Source organism: Phocoena sinus, chromosome 3, assembly GCF_008692025.1.
Source record: "Phocoena sinus isolate mPhoSin1 chromosome 3, mPhoSin1.pri, whole genome shotgun sequence".
Lineage (NCBI taxonomy): Eukaryota > Metazoa > Chordata > Mammalia > Artiodactyla > Phocoenidae > Phocoena > Phocoena sinus.
In genome coordinates, this window is record NC_045765.1 from 26,586,893 (window position 1) to 26,605,372 (window position 18,480).

General features: G+C 50.0%; 1 protein-coding gene across 1 annotated transcript; it reads right to left on the reverse strand.

Annotated features, from left to right (window-relative positions):
• Positions 1 to 8,324: 8,324 nt before the first annotated feature.
• FOXI1 (forkhead box I1) lies at positions 8,325 to 12,530 on the reverse strand. The gene is made up of 2 exons (XM_032625046.1): positions 11,420 to 12,530; positions 8,325 to 9,975 (listed from the first exon to the last, which is right to left on the reverse strand). The coding sequence occupies exons 1-2, from the start codon at positions 11,994 to 11,996 to the stop codon at positions 9,416 to 9,418; spliced, it is 1,137 nt and encodes a 378-aa protein (XP_032480937.1). The 5' UTR covers positions 11,997 to 12,530; the 3' UTR covers positions 8,325 to 9,415.
• Positions 12,531 to 18,480: the final 5,950 nt, after the last annotated feature.

Consider the following 18,480-nt stretch of genomic DNA (forward strand, 5'->3'; position numbering starts at 1 on the left):
TCTTCCCGGACCGGGGCACGAACCCGTGTCCCCTGCATCGGCAGGCAGACTCTCAACCACTGCACCACCAGGGAAGCCCCCAAGCCCCTTTTAATTAGGGAAGAATTTTGTGTTAGTCTTGGAAGAAGGCAAGGCCCAGACGCCACCCCTCCCTACTCAGGCAGAGTGGAACTACAGGGCCTCAGCTGGGTCATTTGCATGTTGCCCTTGGGCTTTCAACCTTGAGGAGTGGCCCAGGTAAGAATTACTCCTGGAGGAGTGGTGAGGTGCCAGCACTGTGGTTCTCACCACAGGGGCCGGCGGCTGACCTGAACTGTCATTCCTGCACCTGGTCTTCTTTGGTCTCATCTTTCTCCTGCACCTGGTTCCCCAGTCTTATCTTTGATCCATGAGCCACTCAAGATCCTTCCCCTGTGTCCTTTTCCACTATTGTTATCCAGAGTGAGTTTCTGTGGCTGCAAATAAGATGCCCAACTGCTGCCCTGAGTCCATGACATCCGTGTCCCCTTTCCTCCTTGATCTCAAGGCTCTGGCCATGCTCTTTCATGTCGCTACACATTTGCACCTGCTGGTGGTGGTGGGAGAGCAGTCAGCCCTATCATAGAAACTTTTTGTTACGTGAGCCAATAAAACTCTCTTGGGTGGGCGTTTCTGTCACTTGCAGCCAAAAGAGTCTTGACTAACGCAGTCGTAAAGTAGTAAATTTTATTAAACTTAGAAAACATTTACTGAATGCCTATTACAGGTCAGGCTTAAGTGGAGATCAGTGCTGAGCCTTACTGGCTAGCTCTGGGTAGTTTGCTCACCACAGAGCTGTTGCCCAAGGACAAAAATCAGGGTGCTGTTACCAGAAGGAGGAGGTGTGGAGTAGGTGCTGAGCAGACAAGCACAGTAGTCTTGATAGACACTGGTTATCCTCATTTTTATCTTACTAATTTTGAAGCTAAGGAAGTGTGGCTTTGTTAGGAAATAAGGGACCCTGGAGAAGGAGCAGACCGTTGATAAGCTTGGGCCAGGTTTGGGATGCACCTTCCCCAGTGGGGGTTAGTGCTAAGATCTCAGTACTGCAGGGAGGACAGGTGTGGCCATGGGCCCTGAGGTTGGCCATCAGCTGACATTCTGCTCATACATATTCAGATTGCCTCACTGCCGATTCACCATTTTTAATATTATCAGGGAGAGCCAGAGCCAGAGAACATAGGACCATTTCTAATACCCAGTTCCTTATACTCCCTCCCACACTCCATTTATTCACTGATAGATCGATGTTGCTCCAAAGACCTTGCCCTGCTTGTCAAACAGCTTTTATCAAGCCTTCCCACGTCCTTGTGCCTCAGTTTCCTCCTCTGTAACATGGGGGAGAGTTTGAACTGCCCTACTGACCTTGCAAGATTACAAGGTCATCAAACATGAGTTTCCAGTTTTGAATACACTGAAATGTACAAAGTCTCGTGGAAACATCAGCCGAAGTGATTTCAGATGTATGTACATGTACAGTCACTTTGCTGTACAGAAGAAATTAACACAAGATTGTAAATCAACTATACTTCAATAACATTTACAAAAAGAAAGAAAGAAAGTAAATGTGTTCATGTCTCTACCGGATTTAAACCACGTTGGTGGTGTTGCTTGTTTGTAGACTGAATCCAAATCCTTTCTCAGGTCCACAGAGCCCTGCCTGACCTGCCCCCTGCCAAACCTCCAACATTGTCACCTATCCCTCTCCCTTCTGATCCTCAGAAGTACAAGACCTCTCCCAGGACAGGCCCTCGTGCCCACTGATCCCTCTGGCTGGCTCAACGCTCTCTCCCCTCACTTCTCACCTCTCAGGCTCAGCACAAACCTCACCTCCTCACAGAGGCCTTCCCTGACACCCTGGTCCAAGTCAGGAATCCTGATAGACACACTCATAGCACCTGGACTTGGCCTTCTTGGCTCTAACTTCAATTGCAGCTACTTATTTGTATAATGAGTTGCTTTATGCCTGTCTCCTGCTAGAATGTAAGTTCCTCGAGGGCAGGGTCTATGAGTGATGTACTTCCATGCTGAGTCCCACAGTTCAATGGAAGTTTCTCAATAAATATTTACTGAAAAAAAGAATGAACAAATGCATTAAATATAGATATTAATTTAAATTCCTTTTCTGTACGGTAGAAGTTGGGGTAGACACTGGTTATGTCATATATTCTACCCATATCAACAGATTAGGTAGAAAATCCAAAGGTAGTTAGGATGTGTTAACAGACTCACAGGCATATCTGCTCACTCAGAGAGACATTTTCATGTAAATAACCGTCACTACTAACCTTAACACAATACAAATCATGTAATGCTCATTTGGACCCGAAAGAGAAAATCCTGTTGTGTAATATTCAGAAACTAAAGGATCTGAAGCCACATCCAACATTATATCTGCAGGTAATTAATAAGCATATACTATTCATTAAATGAGCAAATATTATTGTGCACTAACTGTGTGCCAGGCTCTGTGCATTGCCCTGGTGTCGCTGAGATGAACCAGCGACAAGACCCTACTCTCAAGGCATCTACATCCTAGTTGGGGAGACAGAAAATAAATTAGTAAATAAATGAACTGGTCCTGCACAAAGTGTTTTCAAAAACCCAATCTTGATTAATTACCATGAGTCACTCTGGAAATGAGGCACGAGTAGCCCCATTTTACAGAGGAGGGGACTGAGGCTCAGAAAGGAGAAGTGACTCACCCCAGGTCACCTAGCAGGTGAGTGGCTGTTCACTGGAGTTTGTCACTCAGGGACATTGTTTCCCTTTTTGTCTAGCACATCCTGCAGCCAGAGACTCAGGTGGAATGCGTCAGAGCCTTTGGTGATTGAGATGGAGATGGAATTTTGCATAAGAAAGATTTTCTGAAACCAGACCAGGTGTCATTGCCTTCCTGCTAGAAGCCAGGCTCTCCACACCTGTATTTTGGAAAAAACAATCACAATTAGAAGAACTGCTGGGCACACTTTGACAGACATGTTCAGGAGGGCTGTGGGCTGTTCCTGGGGTGGGCGCTAAGTCCTTTGATCACCCTTCAGAGTGCCCTGAACTTACTCTCTTCCATCTCGCCCTCCATGCAAATTCTTGCCCCCATGTCCTCCCCTATAGATGTAATGAGACCCACACTGTTGCCAAGGCCTGTGAGGTCCTACTAGTGTCTGGTCCTTAACATCTAATGTGCCAAGAGCTCGTTCCCACTCCAGGGCCTTTGCACTTGGCTGTTCCCATTGTCCTGCTGGAGTGGCCTTCTTCCAGATCTTTGCAGGCCTCCTTCACATCTGCAAGTCTCTGCTCATATGTCACCTCTTCAGAGAGCCTTCTCACCCCTTCCGATCTTAAATAGTGTCCCCAGTCACTGCTGAGCCCTGTCTCTGCTGCAGTTCACTTCACAGCAATTCATCATTAACTGGCATGGTATTAAATGTTAATAAAATTAGATAACCTCCTTATGTTTTATTGGCCATTTCTCCCATTAGAAGGTAAGCTCTGTTAGGATAGGGACTTGGCTCACTGCTGTGTCTCCTAGACCAACACCTAGATCAGCACCTGGTACATGGTAGGTGCTAAAGAAAATCTTGTTGACTGAATTACATTCCCAAAGCTAGAGGGAGTTCCCCCCTTCCATTGGCTACCCCACCCTTCAGGTTTACAAGACCCAAGAAGGCACCGTTTGCGTTGTGTCCTGTGTGAGTGGCGCCCCCTGGAGCCCACACAGCACCGTGGAATTCCACGTGAAGCCTGCTTCCTGGAGTTGCGCAGCTGGGCTTTCTCCGACGTGCACAATCCCTGACATCAGACAGCTCTGGGTTTGGATCCTGGTTCCATCACTTACTGCTTGTGTAAACCTGGGCGTGTATTTAAACTCTCTGTGTCTCAGCTTCCTCAGCTACATACTGGGGGTGATGACAGGACCTGCTTGGTAGGGTCGCTGTAAGGATTTAACACGATAATATACACAGAGTGCTTGAATATAACAATGAAACTATATATCTATGCCTGATAGTAGGGTAAGTCAGATGCTGAGAGATCCATATAGAAGCTATAGGGGCTAAACTAGACACTAAGTGATAATCGCTACTATTGCTCCAGTCAATGGGTCACAAACTCCAAGGCAACCAGGGCTAGACGGATCACTTAAATGAGTGAAGCAGGCAGGGTGGCCACTGGAAAGGCAGTGCTCCGTCTAAAGGGAGTAGCTGTTCCCCTGCTCCAGCCATGGTTTGGTGGGGGAGATGGCAGGTGGGCGCATCTTGGCTCAGTATTGCCAGAGCTTCCTGCTCTTCAGAGAAGCCTAAGTCTTCATATTTGCCTGAAATCTCACAGGCTTTAAGTACTGGCAAATAATTAATTCAGTGTTCTGGAACCAGCCTCTGCTAAGGTTCTAACCAGCTGTGTCACTTCCTGGTATACATTCCAAAAGTCTCTTTTAATTTTAATCAACCTCATTGAGGTATAATTTACCTGCAGTAAAATGTTCCTGTTTTAAGTGTGCAGGTCCATGACTTTTGACAAACAGATGCATACACGTGATTACCAGAATAATCAAGGTATAGAATGTTTCCATCATCCCGAAAGTTCCCTGGGGTTCCTTCCCAATCAATCTTCACCTCTGCCTCCACCACAGCCCTAGACAACTACAGGCCACCCTTGCTTTATTGTTGCAGACACTTTTATACACTGAAGTTTTGTGGTAACCCTGCATCACGCAAGTCTGTCGGTACCATTTTTCCAGCAGCATTTGATCAATTCGTGCCTCTGTGTTGCATGTCATATTGTAATTCTCACAGTATTTCAAACCCTGCACCAGCAAAAAGATGATGACTTACTGAAGGCTCAGATAATGGTTAGCATTTTTAAGCAATCACGTATTTTAAAATTAAGGTGTAAACATTGTTTTTTTAGACATAATGCTATTTCAACCTTAATAGACTATAGTGTAATATTAACATAACTCTTTTTTTTTTAACATAGCTCTTATATGTACTGGGAAATCAAAAAATTCATGGGACCAAAAAATTATTGCTATATTTGCTTTATTGTGGTGGTCTGGAATCAAACCCACAGTATCTCTGAGTCATACCTGTATCGATCTGCTTTCTGTCACTACAGATTGACTCTTCTAGAATTTTATATAAACATTTATATAAGTATTTACTCTTTGTGTCTGGCGTCTTTCACGTAGCACAGTGTTTTAAAATCCTTTTGAATTTTGTGAGGCTTGTTTTATGGCCCAGAGTAGGGTAAACATATCATAGGCCCTAGAAAATAATATGTATACTACACCGTTGGATGTAATGTTCTAGAAATATCAACTTAGTCAAGGGGGCTGATAGTGTTGTTCAGATCCTCTATGTCTTTACTGATTGTTTTGACTATTTATTCCATCAGTTATTGAGAGAGAAGTGTTGAAATCTCCAACCAAGATTGTGGAATTGTTTACTTCTCCCTTTCATTCTGTCAATTTTGCTTCACGTATTTAGTTCTTCCATTTATGAATACTTGTCTACCTAATGAGTTGACTGTTTCATTACTTTAAAAGTCCCCATTTTGCTCTGATAACATTCCTGGTCTTCAGGTCTATTTTATCTAATGTTAATAGGGCCAGCTCCTGCTTCTTGGGCTTACTATTTGCATCCATTGACTTTTTTTTTTTTTTTTTTTTTTGCGGTACGCGGGCCTCTCGCTGCTGTGGCCTCTCCCGTTGCGGACCACAGGCTCCGGACGCGCAGGCTCAGAGGCCATGGCTCACGGGCCCAGCCGCTCCGCGGCATGTGGGATCCTCCCGGACTGGGGCACGAACCCGTGTCCCCTGCATCGGCAGGCGGACTCTCAACCACTGCGCTACCAGGGAAGCCCAACAGTCTATTGAGAGTTAAGTTTGTACCACTTTACAAAATATGCAGAAAAAAAAATCTTGCAATCATATAGATCCATTTACCACAAAACCTTATCCCTTATAGCAAAGTTGCCATTTGAAAGTCTATATACACCTACATGCATTATAGACTCTACAAGGTAATGTTACAGGTTTTTTTTTCAAGCAGCCTTGTGTATTTTAAAGAAATTAGGAAGAAAAAATAGACTTTAATAATATTTACCCAGAATTTTACCATTTCTGATGTTCCTCATTCCTTTTGAAAGACTTGAGCTTCCATCTACTACCATTTCCCTTCAGACTGAGCAATTTCCTTTAGTTTAGGTCTGCAGGTGATTAATTCTCTTAGTTCCCTTTTATTTGAAAATTCTTTGCATTAGTTCATTTCCACCGTCCTTCAGGTCCCGTCTCACCTCCTCCACGCAGCCTTCCTGGGCTCCCAAAACACAGGAGGCCCTCTTCTCAGACACTTTATTGGTGCTGGAGGACGTGTCTTTAATGTAGAGCCACGTTGCAGGAGGCTAATAAGCCCAAAGGCCATCCACAGAATTGAATGCTTGGTGGACGACCAGTCCTCTTTCATCCATCCTTCCCTCTCTCCTTTCTTTTCTCCCTTCCCTCTCTCTCTTCAGATCCCATTTCTTCTCAGAGGAAGAGGACCGTAAGAGGGCAAGAAGCAGCCTGCAGAAGCTGACCGGGGAGACCCCCTTCTTGACCCGGGTCCCGCCTCCAGCAGTGCGCACTCCCCCCTCCCCTCCCGTGAGCTCCTAGCGTTGCTACTCAGAACGTCACAGCCACCGACAAGAGTTGTCAGAGCCCTGCAGACAATCCTTTTACTGCCGTGCCCATTACATTCTGGGCTGAAGGAGAGTGGGGACTTTGTGTTGTGGACCTGGGTTCTAAATCGCCACCTCCCTCCCGGGGGGCTAGGTTGGTCTCTGTTTGGGCCCCTTCACACCGGGTGCCTTGTCCAGAATGCACACCCGGCAGGCACGTCGTGGGAAAGGAGTGGGGCTCAAAGAGCGGGCGCGGAGATTTTTCATGGAGGGGGGTCTCTGTTTGGGCAAATTTGGTGGCAGTGGGATCTAGTGTGACAAAGAATCCTGGTGCAGCCTTCAGGGACCCACATTCCAACTCTGCCTCCGACTCCATCTCACCGGAGACATTTGTGGCGTCCCTTCCTCTTGCAGCCTCAGGTTTCCATTCTGTGCAGCAAGAGGTCAGCTTGTTCCACATTTTCTAAGGTTTTCTTTTTATGGTCTGAGACTGTATCCCTTCCCTTTACCTCCTCAGCCAGCACTGCATCTGCCTCTACCGCCAGGAGAAGTCTGGGTCTCTGTGGAACGGAGCTCCCCAGGAAACAATCTGAGGGGTTTTTAAGGAGGCCCGCTTTTTCTCATCTCGGTTTTCCTGGTTTTGCTCTCTCACGGTGAGTCCAGGGCTCCCCAGTGCCAGGTGCAGTGGAGAAGAGTTTTAGCCATGGCATTGATGGATCTGCATTCGAATCCTGGCTGTGTGTCCTTGATCAAGTTACAGAATCTCTCTGTAAGTTACAGTTTTCTCACCTATACAGTGGAGATAGTAGCATTGATTGCACTGGATTATTTGGAGGATTAAATGCAATAAGGCAGGTCAAGTCCTAACACAGTGCCTGGCACGTAGTAAACCTACAATGAATGTCATCATCATCACCATCATCATCGCTCTTTACCACCTCCTCTCTTACTCCAGGGAAAGAGAGCCCCCCAGAGTCTGAGGGGGCAGCTTGGTATGGCTTGAGCCCTCGGTAGGGGCGTCTGAGGAGGGCTCTCCAACTAGAAGACCTCCAGCTTCCACGCACAAGTCATCCAGCAGGACTTGTGCCAGGACCCCAGTCACTCGCCACTGTCCACACTTGTGGGCTGTTGTGAGGATAAAAGAGCTCCCCCTGCACAGCACTTGGCCCAGGGCCTGCCCACAGTCCTCGGCGAATTGTAGCCAATAGGACTGTTGCCACTGCCACTAGGGTCAGCCACATCTGAGGCTGTGCTACAGCGTGATGAGCTGCAGAGTCAGAGGTGGGCAGGGATGGCCTGGGGACTTGAGGAAATTTGCTCAAGCACTCTGAGCCTCGTTTTTCTCATCTGTATAATGATGGGATTAGTACCACTCCCTGCACAGGGTTGTTAGGGGATCACGTGATCATAACACAGGAATGACAATCGCAGGAGCCGTAATCCGGGCCATATTTTGTGTCCCACAAGCTCTCCTCTTTTTGGGGGGACCTTTGTTCTGTCGGCAGGCCAATGTGGCAGAGGGAAAGAGCCTGACACCCATTCTTTCTCTGCCTCTTGTCCCAAGAGCCTTCAGCTCCAGGCTGCACTTGGCCCCATATTGAGTCAACCAGCAGCCAAGTGACAGGAAAACTCACAAGGAAGGGACACGCGTAGATTTTTTTTTTTTTTAATTAAAAAGAACATAAGAAAACAAAAAATACTTCCCAGGGTGTGCTGTGATGCAACATCACAGGCATGTAAAGTACACACAAAACAAGAAAAAGATTCCAGGAGCAGCACGCAGGGACCCCTCTGTGGCGGTCTGCAGCCCCTCCCGGGCTGTAAAAAAGGAAGCACTTATTCAGCCTTGTTTCTCTTGGCAGACTCAGCCACCTCCAGCTCACTGGTCCATGACGTGCACACAGGAAGCTGGGCTTTACAAGATTTTGTCAGTGGGCAGTGAGGGGGTGGGGGGGGGGGTTGGGGTGCACACTGCTTCTCTCTCTGCTCTGCTCATGGTCTGCGGGACTGGGGAAGCAACATCCCTCTGTGGGGAGAGGCGGGACGCATCGTCCTGCAGGGGCACAGATCTGGGCTTCTCCCTTGAGTAGTAGCAAAAGGAGTGTCGGCAGGTAAGTTGGGGGCCATAGAATGAGGACTCGGACCAAGATGAGATGTGCCTAGGGCTGGTGCTAAATCTGATGGATGGCCAGAAGGCAGTGGGGAGATTTGCATATGCATGCCCTCATCAGCTCTCCACACTGACCTTCCCTGGCTGCTCAACCAATTCCTCCATCCCAGCCTTCATTGGCCCAAACTTTGGGAGTCATAGAGACCTGGACTTGACTCCTGGCTCTGCCGCTTCCTAGTTTGTATGACCCTGGGAAAGTTACTTAACTTCCTCAAGCCTCAGTTTTCTCATCTGTAAAATGGGGAGGTTTTTATGGCCCTCACAAGGTGGCTGTAAATAGAAAGTACGATCACTCCTTCGAAGAGCTTAGTACAGCACCCAGCACATAGTAAGTGCTCAATAAATGGCCAAGTTGATTACTGTCATGCAGGCACCAGTATTTCTACTGCAAAGCTGGTTGTGGGTCTGTGGATGGATATGTGATAAACACAAGGTTTACACAATGTTCTAGAAAAACGATGAATTCCTCTGAGCCTCCTGTGTATGTCTGGGCAGTTTGGAGGTCTTGGACCACTTGGATGCTGAAATGGAGGACCCCGAGTGTGTCCATCTGGCTCGGGAGCTGTTGTGTTTCTAGACCTCGGTGCCCTCCCTGGGGTAGAGGATGCTGTTTGTGTTGACGCTGTTGTAGAAGTGAGGGCTGAACTGGTTGAGGACGGAGCCTCCGTAGCCCAGAGCATTGCTGGGTGTGGGGCTGGCCCACTCACCCCCGCCCGCGTGGCCACTGAAGTTGGTGAGTGGGGTGTAGGAGTTGAAGTTCAGCAAGTTCTGCCCCACCTTGTCAGCGGGCTCCGGGCTCAGTCCCGGCGTGGCCACAGGGCGGCCCATGGGGCTTGACCCACTCACATAGGCTGACATGGTGGAGAGGAAGCTGTTGAGGCACGGGGTTCCCGGCGGGGGCGGCGAGGGCTGCTTCTCTGGGGAGCTGGTGGTACCCGGCAAAGCACCATCCAAGATGTCCTGGGCCTCCGTGGTCTTGGGGCTGCCTGCCAGGAGACTGGGCTCCGTTTTCTCCGAGGCCAAGGAGCCCGTGCTGGAGGAAACATCCGATTTTCTCTTCCTCTTCCTGCGGAAATTTCCATTGTCGAACATCTTCTCACAGTTGGGGTCCAGGGTCCAGTAATTCCCTTTGCCTGGCACAAAAGCAGGAGAAGGTAAGTAGAGAGACGGATCCAGTGCTTTGCTTCTGCTCCTTCTTACTGTCGTAAACTAAAATCGAAGGTAACAAATGCAGAAAGGCAGAGAACAAAACAGGAATTCCACAAACCCCCTCCAAGGCCACAGCACACGGACCTTTATTTAAGCACCCACCTCACACCAAGGCACCCTGGGAGCACAAGCAAGAGAGGCCTAAGCCATGAAGGAGTTGACAGTGTGGTCTCTTTAAGAAGTTCAAGTACTGGGGAAAGGTGAGGGTGGGGCTTCTTCCATTGCTGATGTGAAAGAAAACTCAGGGAGAAATTCAGGGCTCCCTGAAAGTCTCGGGGGTGAACTCCAAGGATGGACTTGAGTCCCTGCTTCGGACTTAGGGACTTTGGGTGAGCCTCAGTTTCCTAGCATGAGAAGTGGGCCCATTGGACCTGTCCCCTTCTTCCTCGGGCTGGCTGTGAGAGAGGGCTAATGCTAGATGTTATAAAAGGGGCTTTGTAGCCAGGAAGGACAATCTGAACCCTGCCTGCCTGCGTCTCTCGGCCTGAGGGTGAGGCCAGTCTTTGGATGGGATGCTCACCCTCTTCTGGGGGACAAACAGCCCTGCCCTCACAAGCCTCAAAGAGGGTGGAGGTGGGGTTCCTCTGAGAGGTAGCCTGGGTTCCTATGTTGGGACAAGAGTGGACTTTGATTCTGGGAAATGGACACATGAGTATTTAATATATTACTCTGTGTACATCTCTGTATTTTAGAAATCGCTCATTAAAAAATTCACACTGTGGTGTTAGTCACCTCCATTCAGATTCATTCTCCGTCACTGTCACATCATTCTGTGTCACCCGAGGCAGGCTGCTTCACCTCTAGGTGTTATTTTCCTCATCTGTAAAATGGGTTTCATAAGAGCCACCCCACAGGGCTGGATTAAAAGAGACCATGTACCTAGGGCAGATAGCATGATGTGGCCCTTACTGGGTGTTTCACAAACACCGGTCCCTTCCCATCAGGCCTAGGATACACTTGCCTTTATCTAGTCCAAGCACTCATCTCCCATCCCCTGCCGGCAAAGGACTTCCTACATGCTAGATTCTGGGGATTCAGGTTAATTGTCACAATCACTGCAGTCCATCGAGCACTCGTTAGCACCAAACACCTCACATACATCATCTCATGACCCCGCCACCCACAAGCCTGTAAAGGATCCACTCTTACATTCCTATTTTTCAGATGGGGAAACTGAGGCTCACAGGTCACTGACTGGTCTGCGGCACGGCCAGGATCCAAACCCAAATCTGCCTCCAGGGTCCATGTTTACAGATGACTCCCTTTGGCCCCCAGTCTCGGGGGGCACGGCCATATTCAGGACTTTCTAGAACGGGGTGTCGGGAGGACTGAGCCTTCCTTGGGGGCACGAGCCCGCAGACCCCTTACCTGGGTCGTCCTCGTCACGGGGCACCTTCTTGAAGCAGTCGTTGAGAGACAGGTTGTGGCGGATGGAGTTCTGCCAGCCGGCCTTGCTCTTGTTGTAGAAGGGGAAGTTGTCGGCCACATACTGGTAGATCTGGCTGAGGGTGAGGCGCCTGTCGGGTGCCCCGTGGATGGCCATGGCGATGAGCGCCGAGTAGGAGTAGGGGGGCCGCACCAGCTTCATCAGCTCCTCCTGCGAGGGGATAGGCAGCCAGCCCAGGTCGCCGCCCCCCAGCCCGGACACGCCAGGCAGCAGCTGCCTCTGCACCCCGTAGGTCTGGGGCAGGAAGGGGCTGGCGCTGGCGCCCGGCAGGTAAGGCGGCGGGGTCATGGCCGGCCCGTTGAGCCAGAGGTAGGGGTTGGGGGTGGCCCCGTACTCGCCGCCGCCCTCGAAGGAGGGGGGCCGCTGAGGGCTGGGCACGCCCTGGGGGTGGAAGAAGTTCTCGTAGTAGAGGTTCATCTCGGGGGGCTCCTGGCCGATGCTGGGGAACTGGGGGCTGCAGCGGGGCGGGGAGGGCGCTGGGAGGTCGAAGGAGCTCATGCTGGGGCTGGGCTCGGCCGGAGCCACCTGCCTGGCACCTGCGCAGGGGAGCTGGCCCTGACAGGTGCTCAGCCGGCTGGGCCTCCCACTTATACCCCAGGGCTCCGCTGGCGGCCCCACCCAGGGGCGGCCACCTGCTGCAGACCTGCCCCTCCCACCTTCGACTGCCACCCATGTCACCAGAGGGGCACTTCCCTGCTGGCCATGGCCACGGCAGGGCCCATAAGGACACGCTCGGCCAGCTTCCTCGCGGATATTAACAAGGACAAGGGCGCCTGTCTTCTCCTCCTCTGCTTTGCCTTTCCTCCCTCCTCACTGTCTCCCCTCTTTCTCCTCAGCACGTTCCCCGGTTCCTCCTTCATTCTGTCTCAGCTTGCCTTTCCCCTTTCTCTCCTTCTGAGTTTTCTACCCTCTCACTCTCCTTCTCTCTCCTCCCATCCTCTCTGCATCTCACTCTTGGTCTCCTCCCTTCTCTCTATGCACTGAGCTGTTTGCGTCTCCCTTCTTACAGTCTCTCTGTCTCTCCCTGAGCTTGTTTCCAGATCTTTCTACCTCTGTCTCCTCTCACTCACGTCCTCACTACCTCTGCTTCTCTCCCTCTTCCTTTCACTATTGGTCTCTCTCTCTCTGTCTCACGTCATCTCTGTGTCTCTTCCCCAGCCCCTCTGTCTCCCTCTTCCTTCTCACCCTGACACCTCACCCAGATTGGAGGGGACACTTTATAAGAAGCCACATTTTGGGGTCTTTTGAAGTGAAGACACATCTTCTGGAGTCTGCAGGAGAGAAGCTGGTCCTGGAGAATCAGAAGCACCTCTGGTCAGTTTCAAAAGGACAGGCAGTTATAGGCAATCTCCCTACACACACACACACACACACACACACACACACACTGCAGGCAGGCAGAGAAAGGCCTGCAGATTCTCCCAAAGGGGCAGTGGAGCTCCTAAAAATAACAGCAAAAAGAAGAGGATGTGAATGGGACTCCAGGGGAAAATGAGAGAGAACTTGTACTCTCCAGGTTTCTTTCTGGCTGTAGAGACAAAGCAGGCTCTGGTTCCTTATCTGATCACAGTCCCTTCATGTTTCAGCCTGCAGAGTCCCCCAGGGACCCAGGAGCTGAGGCCAGGAGCAGAGCCCACCAAAGCCCATTCCCCTCACCCCATCTCTGCCCCAGGCTCCAGAAGCAGGTGCCCCAGCCCAGTTCGGCTTCTCTCTGCCTGTGGCCAGTCCGTCCCCTCCCTGGGCTCCGTTCTCCATCTGTGGGCTTGGAGATGACTTATCCCAGCTGCCCCTCCATCCCAGGGCAGGCCCTCAGCTTGCGGAGCGGGTGGGTCCCCTTTCTCAGAGGGCAGGCAGCTGCCCCTGAGCAGGTTTTAGCAGCAGCTGGAGACTTCTCTTTGGGATCAGCAGATTGGAGAAAAGTTTGAGCCAGCCTCTCTGGTCACCACCTCCCTCTGGCCCTCCTGCCTCTACTTCCTTCTTTCTCCCCATTCAACTTCCTCTCACCTCCTCTGGACCTCATGTGTCTTCAAGGCCGAAGAAGGAGGCTGCTTCCTGTCCCAGCTGGAGGAGGTGCTTCCCAGGAATCCTTCCCTGCTTGTGTCTCTGTTCTCCTCCACATCAGGTACACGTGGAAAACCTAAATGCCATCAAATGGATCTCATTAACAGCATCTGGGTGCCCAGAGGATGGGTTCGGGCACCTCGGTGGGAGGTGTCCTCCCAGGCCCTGAGGAACCCCCTGTCCTCGCCATAGAACCAGCGAATGAAAGGTGGCTCAGAAAGGGCATGATTGCCCAGGTGAGGCTTGGGGTCAGCACCCTTTGCACTTTCTTTCCGAAGAGCAAAGTGAAAGAGGCTGCATTTTCGTTTAGAGTTTTTCTACCAGGCCCGACTTGCTGAGGGCAGGGCCCTGACTTTTCAAAGGACAGTCACACTGGAGCTCACCAGTACAGATCCAAAGCCTGACAGTGAACCTGCCAATGTCAGTTCTGATCATTTATCCTGCAGTATTAAACAGAGCAAGAATTAGCTACAGGGGTATCCACCATAGCATTATGTATAGCTGTAACAAACTGTAACTCACCCCAATGTCCAACCATAGGGGACTGGTTTTAAAAAAAAAAATTAGTATCATTCAAACGATGAAATATTATGCAGCTATGAAAAATAGATCGTAGAATATTTCGTGATATGAAAAAATATTATGTTCTAAAAATATATGAAGAAACAGGCTGCAAAATAGCATGTTTTTTTGGTAAAAATACATATTTACACATGTATGTGAACTATGTAAATATAAATATAAAACTGTCCATTATTACTTCAAGATAGAGAATTAGATGTTATTTTGTTGTTGCTTTCTACAGTTTCCGATTTAAATGATTAGAGAAAGGCAAGCACACATGTGATTTTCTTTGGGGGTTAAATATAAAAGGCCAGCAAGAGGCACTGTAGAAGAGATACAGCAGACACAGGCCCTGAGATCGGGAGGACCTGGGTTCAAATCCCAGCTTTGCCGCTGAACAACTGTGCAAGCTTGACAAGTGATTTAACTTTTCTTGGACTCAGTTTTTTCAGGTGAGAATGGAAATAATGCTATGAATTCTGTGGATGCTGTGAGCGTTCAATGATATAATCGATGTCAGTCATTTAACATGGTGGTTAGAGACGCCCTCAAATCTTACTTACTATATAGAAGAGTCAGGATACATTTAATATGTACAGCTCATCACTGAGTTTGCTACCTTTCCAGTTAACTGTTTTTTGCAGCAGCATGTGGGCAGGGGGATGGTATGGCAGGTGGGGATTTACAATGAAGGAACAAAGGGAGGAATACTTAGTGCAGACACCAACTATACAGCTGGACTCTGCCATCTGCAGGTGAGGGTCAGAGGGGCCCCGAGTTACATGACAAGTTCACGGCTGGGCTGGGTTTGGACCCCGTCTCCCGACCCCTTGTTCCGCCCTTTGCCTATTGCCGGGGTCTCCTTCCTTAGAGGTGTTTTTGAGGAATACTCACCTAACCCTCCCATCGCACCTGGGCCCCGGTTCCTTCCCCTGCAGATCAGAGAGTCCAGCCTGTCAGGAGGCCTTGCCCACACAGAGGCTCTGGCCCAGGAGTCCAGTGGCCGGGGATCCCAGCCTCTCATGCCCTCCCCACACCTCGCAACTGGGCCAGGCCTTCAGGCCAGGGGCACCCAACTCACCCCCAGAGTCCTCATTCATTCCTGATTTCAGAAGCACTGCTGCAGCCCTTGGGGTGTGTAACAGGAGCTGCCTGTCCTACCCCCAGGGGAGGTTTGGGCGCTATATCCCGGAAGCCCCCCTGATCCGTCCCAGGGCCTCTGGGAAAAGAGTCAAGTGTCTCTATAAAATAGGGTCCTTTTAGAGATGAAATTATTTTAGCCTTTTTTGAGATTTCCCAGAGGTGGAAATCCAAGCCTGAGAAGGGATGGTCCGCCCGGCTTCAGGGGAGGCAGTAAAAGGTTGGACAGGTGGGGCCTGAGCCAGCCAGAGATGCGGAGCAGCAGTTTGCATGTTGCAGTCCAGAGGGAGCACTTCTTGAATGAGAAAAGACCATATATTCGGAGCCCCAGATTAAGATGTTTGGGACAAGGCAATAGAACATGAAAAACATGCACTCTGGGGCTGGGTGGAGCTGGGTTCAAACCCTTCCTTTGCTGTTCGGTAGCTGTATGACCTTGGCTCTGTTTCTTGGCCTCACAAAGCCTCAGTTTGCTTATCTCTTAAATGGAGCTGCACATAGAACCTGTCTCGTGTGCATCTTGCATGAAAAACGATGTGCTATATATCAGGTGTAGAGCCCAGGATGTGGCAGACACTGCTGACGAGGAAGAGGGTGATTGTTGAGTGCCTGGGTACCAGAGGACGGATATTGACAGGGAGGCTTGGGCAGGAGGCCCAGCATCTATCCTCCTCCACACAGTGTTTTTGCTATCACCTTGGGACAATCTCGCCAGCTGGGGGCAATGCCGGGGGAGGAGGGAAGGCTTTGCCGATCTTCTGGAGCAGGTGCCCAGCAGTCGGCCATAGGCACTGGAGCCCATATGGCTCTAGGAGCCCACACGGGCTCAAGGCCTGCAGAAAGGGTGAATGTGCACAGGCCCCACCCCCACCCCCGGGCCATCACCTCTGATCTTGACTTTCGTGGGTTGGAGGACTGTGTGAAGAAACAGGCCAAGGAGGATGAATAACCAGAGGCCAAGGAGGCAGATGGGGTCTGAACTGGCTGCTGCAGTATCACAGGGCAGGGCAGGGAGCAGGAAGCTCGAGCTCTGGAGCCAAACTTCCGGGTCTCAGTCCTGACTCTACTCCTTGGTAAGGTAACACCTCAGACAGCAATCAACTGTCCTGGGCCTCAGTTTCCTCATCTGTAAAATGGGGAAAGGCAACTCCCTCCCAGTGCTGCTCTGAGGACTAAGTGCCAGGCACGTACGTAGCACGTGCTCCGTGAATGTGGGCGCTTGTCAGGGGCTGGGAGCCTGAGGGCAAGGGGAGAGGCCTCTGGGGAGAGGGCCACCAGCGGGGGCTACACGTCCTGGAGCTTGTGCACTTACTTGCCTTCCCTGGATTCCCCTTTTGCAGGCTTGGCTGCTCTGGCTCTGTTCCTTAGTACACATGAAACACAATAGCTCCTGAGTTTCAAGGTTTCTGGAAGCCTGACAGGGTGAGGATTGGTTGGGATGGGGAATGGGGGGATCTGGGACTAGTTGGCTTCTAGCCTAAACTATCTGTGCCACGGTTTCCTTATCTGTAAAATGGTGACAAAAGAGATCGGTTCTCTGCGAATGGCAATGAGCTGTTATCTGGGCCTCCTGTCCTGCCAGGGTAGCAGTGTTCACCAGCGCTGTTTCAGTGTACTCTGGGGGCTTGCCATGGGGCTGGCTTCTCTGTCCCCAAGTGCGGGCTTCTAGGAGTCTGGCCCAGGCTTTAACCAGGCTGGAGCTGATCCTGGGTCTCCCCTCTCTGCTGCTCCAGTTTCTGGGTGATTTTGAGGCTGGAGAAACATAGGCCAACACTGCTCTCTGGTGGCCAACTCTTTAAAGGCAGGGAGCAGAGTGCAGAGACTGGGTGACATCTCTCTGGTCAGTGGCCCAGGGTTTCTGAGCCCCTTTAATAAAGAGAAAGGTTCCCAGGACCAGCAGCAGCTTCAAGGAGGAAACATGCCCCCTGGAGAAAAACACCTTAACGCCACTGTGATGGAAATAGTGGGAACTGGGTTGGCAATGGGGCAAAATGCCTTAGAAGGCAGCCAAGGGGGACAGTTGGACTGGTCTGGATTCAAATTGGGCTCCTCCAGTTATATTTTCTGAGTGCCTTGCTGTTGTTTAATCTCTGAACCTCTGTTTGCTCGTATGGAAAATGAGGTTAACCAGGGTCACCTCCCTCAAAGGACTGTTGCAAGAACTGAATGAGACAATGCAGGAAATGCCTCTGAAGTGACGCTTGGCAATAGCTCATTCCTTCACTTATTCAGAAAATGCTAATCGGGTCTCTCCACGGCAGTAGTTCTGGGCGTGTGTGTGCAGGACACTGTCAGAGTCACACAGCGCTGAGGCTCACACCCCTTCTCATTTTGCCATCTTTGTGCAGTGCCTGTAGTTTTGATTTACTTACAATTTTTTAATCGGTTCTCACATTTCTTTTCCTTTGTTGTTGTTTTTTTTTTTTTTTTTACTTAATGAATTTATTTTAAAGATAAATTCCATACGATTTCTGGGAATGGATCATCAGTACCAGTATCATTTTCCATACATAAAATAGGGAGAATGAGCGTTTATTTAGAGCTTACACCATGCTGGGCACAGCCTGAATCCTTGTCTTGTCATCTCATCCAGTCCTCACAGCAATTATAGGAGGTACTATAATTATCACCATTTTACAGATGAGGAAACTGAGGCAGCACCGGCCTGAGCTTGCTCACTGTGTGCTAGGATGTGCGATCGGCCAAGTGTTAGAGAGGTGATGAAACACACCAGCCAAGGACTTTCTCCTTGGAGAAGGCAAAAGCACTGAAGAGAATTGAAAAGGGAGCGATTTTTCTCATCATGTGTGTGACAGACAGAATAATGACCCCTCCCCAAGAAGTCCACTTCCAAATCCCCAGAATCTGTGAATTTGTCATCTTCCAAGGTAAAAGGGACTTTGCAGAAGTGATTAAGTAAAGACCAGATAGGGTGATTATCCTGCATAATCCAGGTGGGCCCAGTGTAATCAGAATTGTCCTTCTAAGAGGGAGACAGGGGAGATTTAATAACAGAGGGGGAGACGTAAAAATGGAAGCAGAGATTGGAGCGATGTAGCCACAAGCCAGGGAATGCTGAATGCCTTGCCACCTTTAGAAGTTGGAAGAGGCAAGGAAACGGTCTAGTGGAATCTCCAGAAGGAACCAGCCATGCTGTCATCTTGATTTTCACCCCTAAGACTAATTTAGGACTTCTGACCTCAAGAACAGTAGTAGA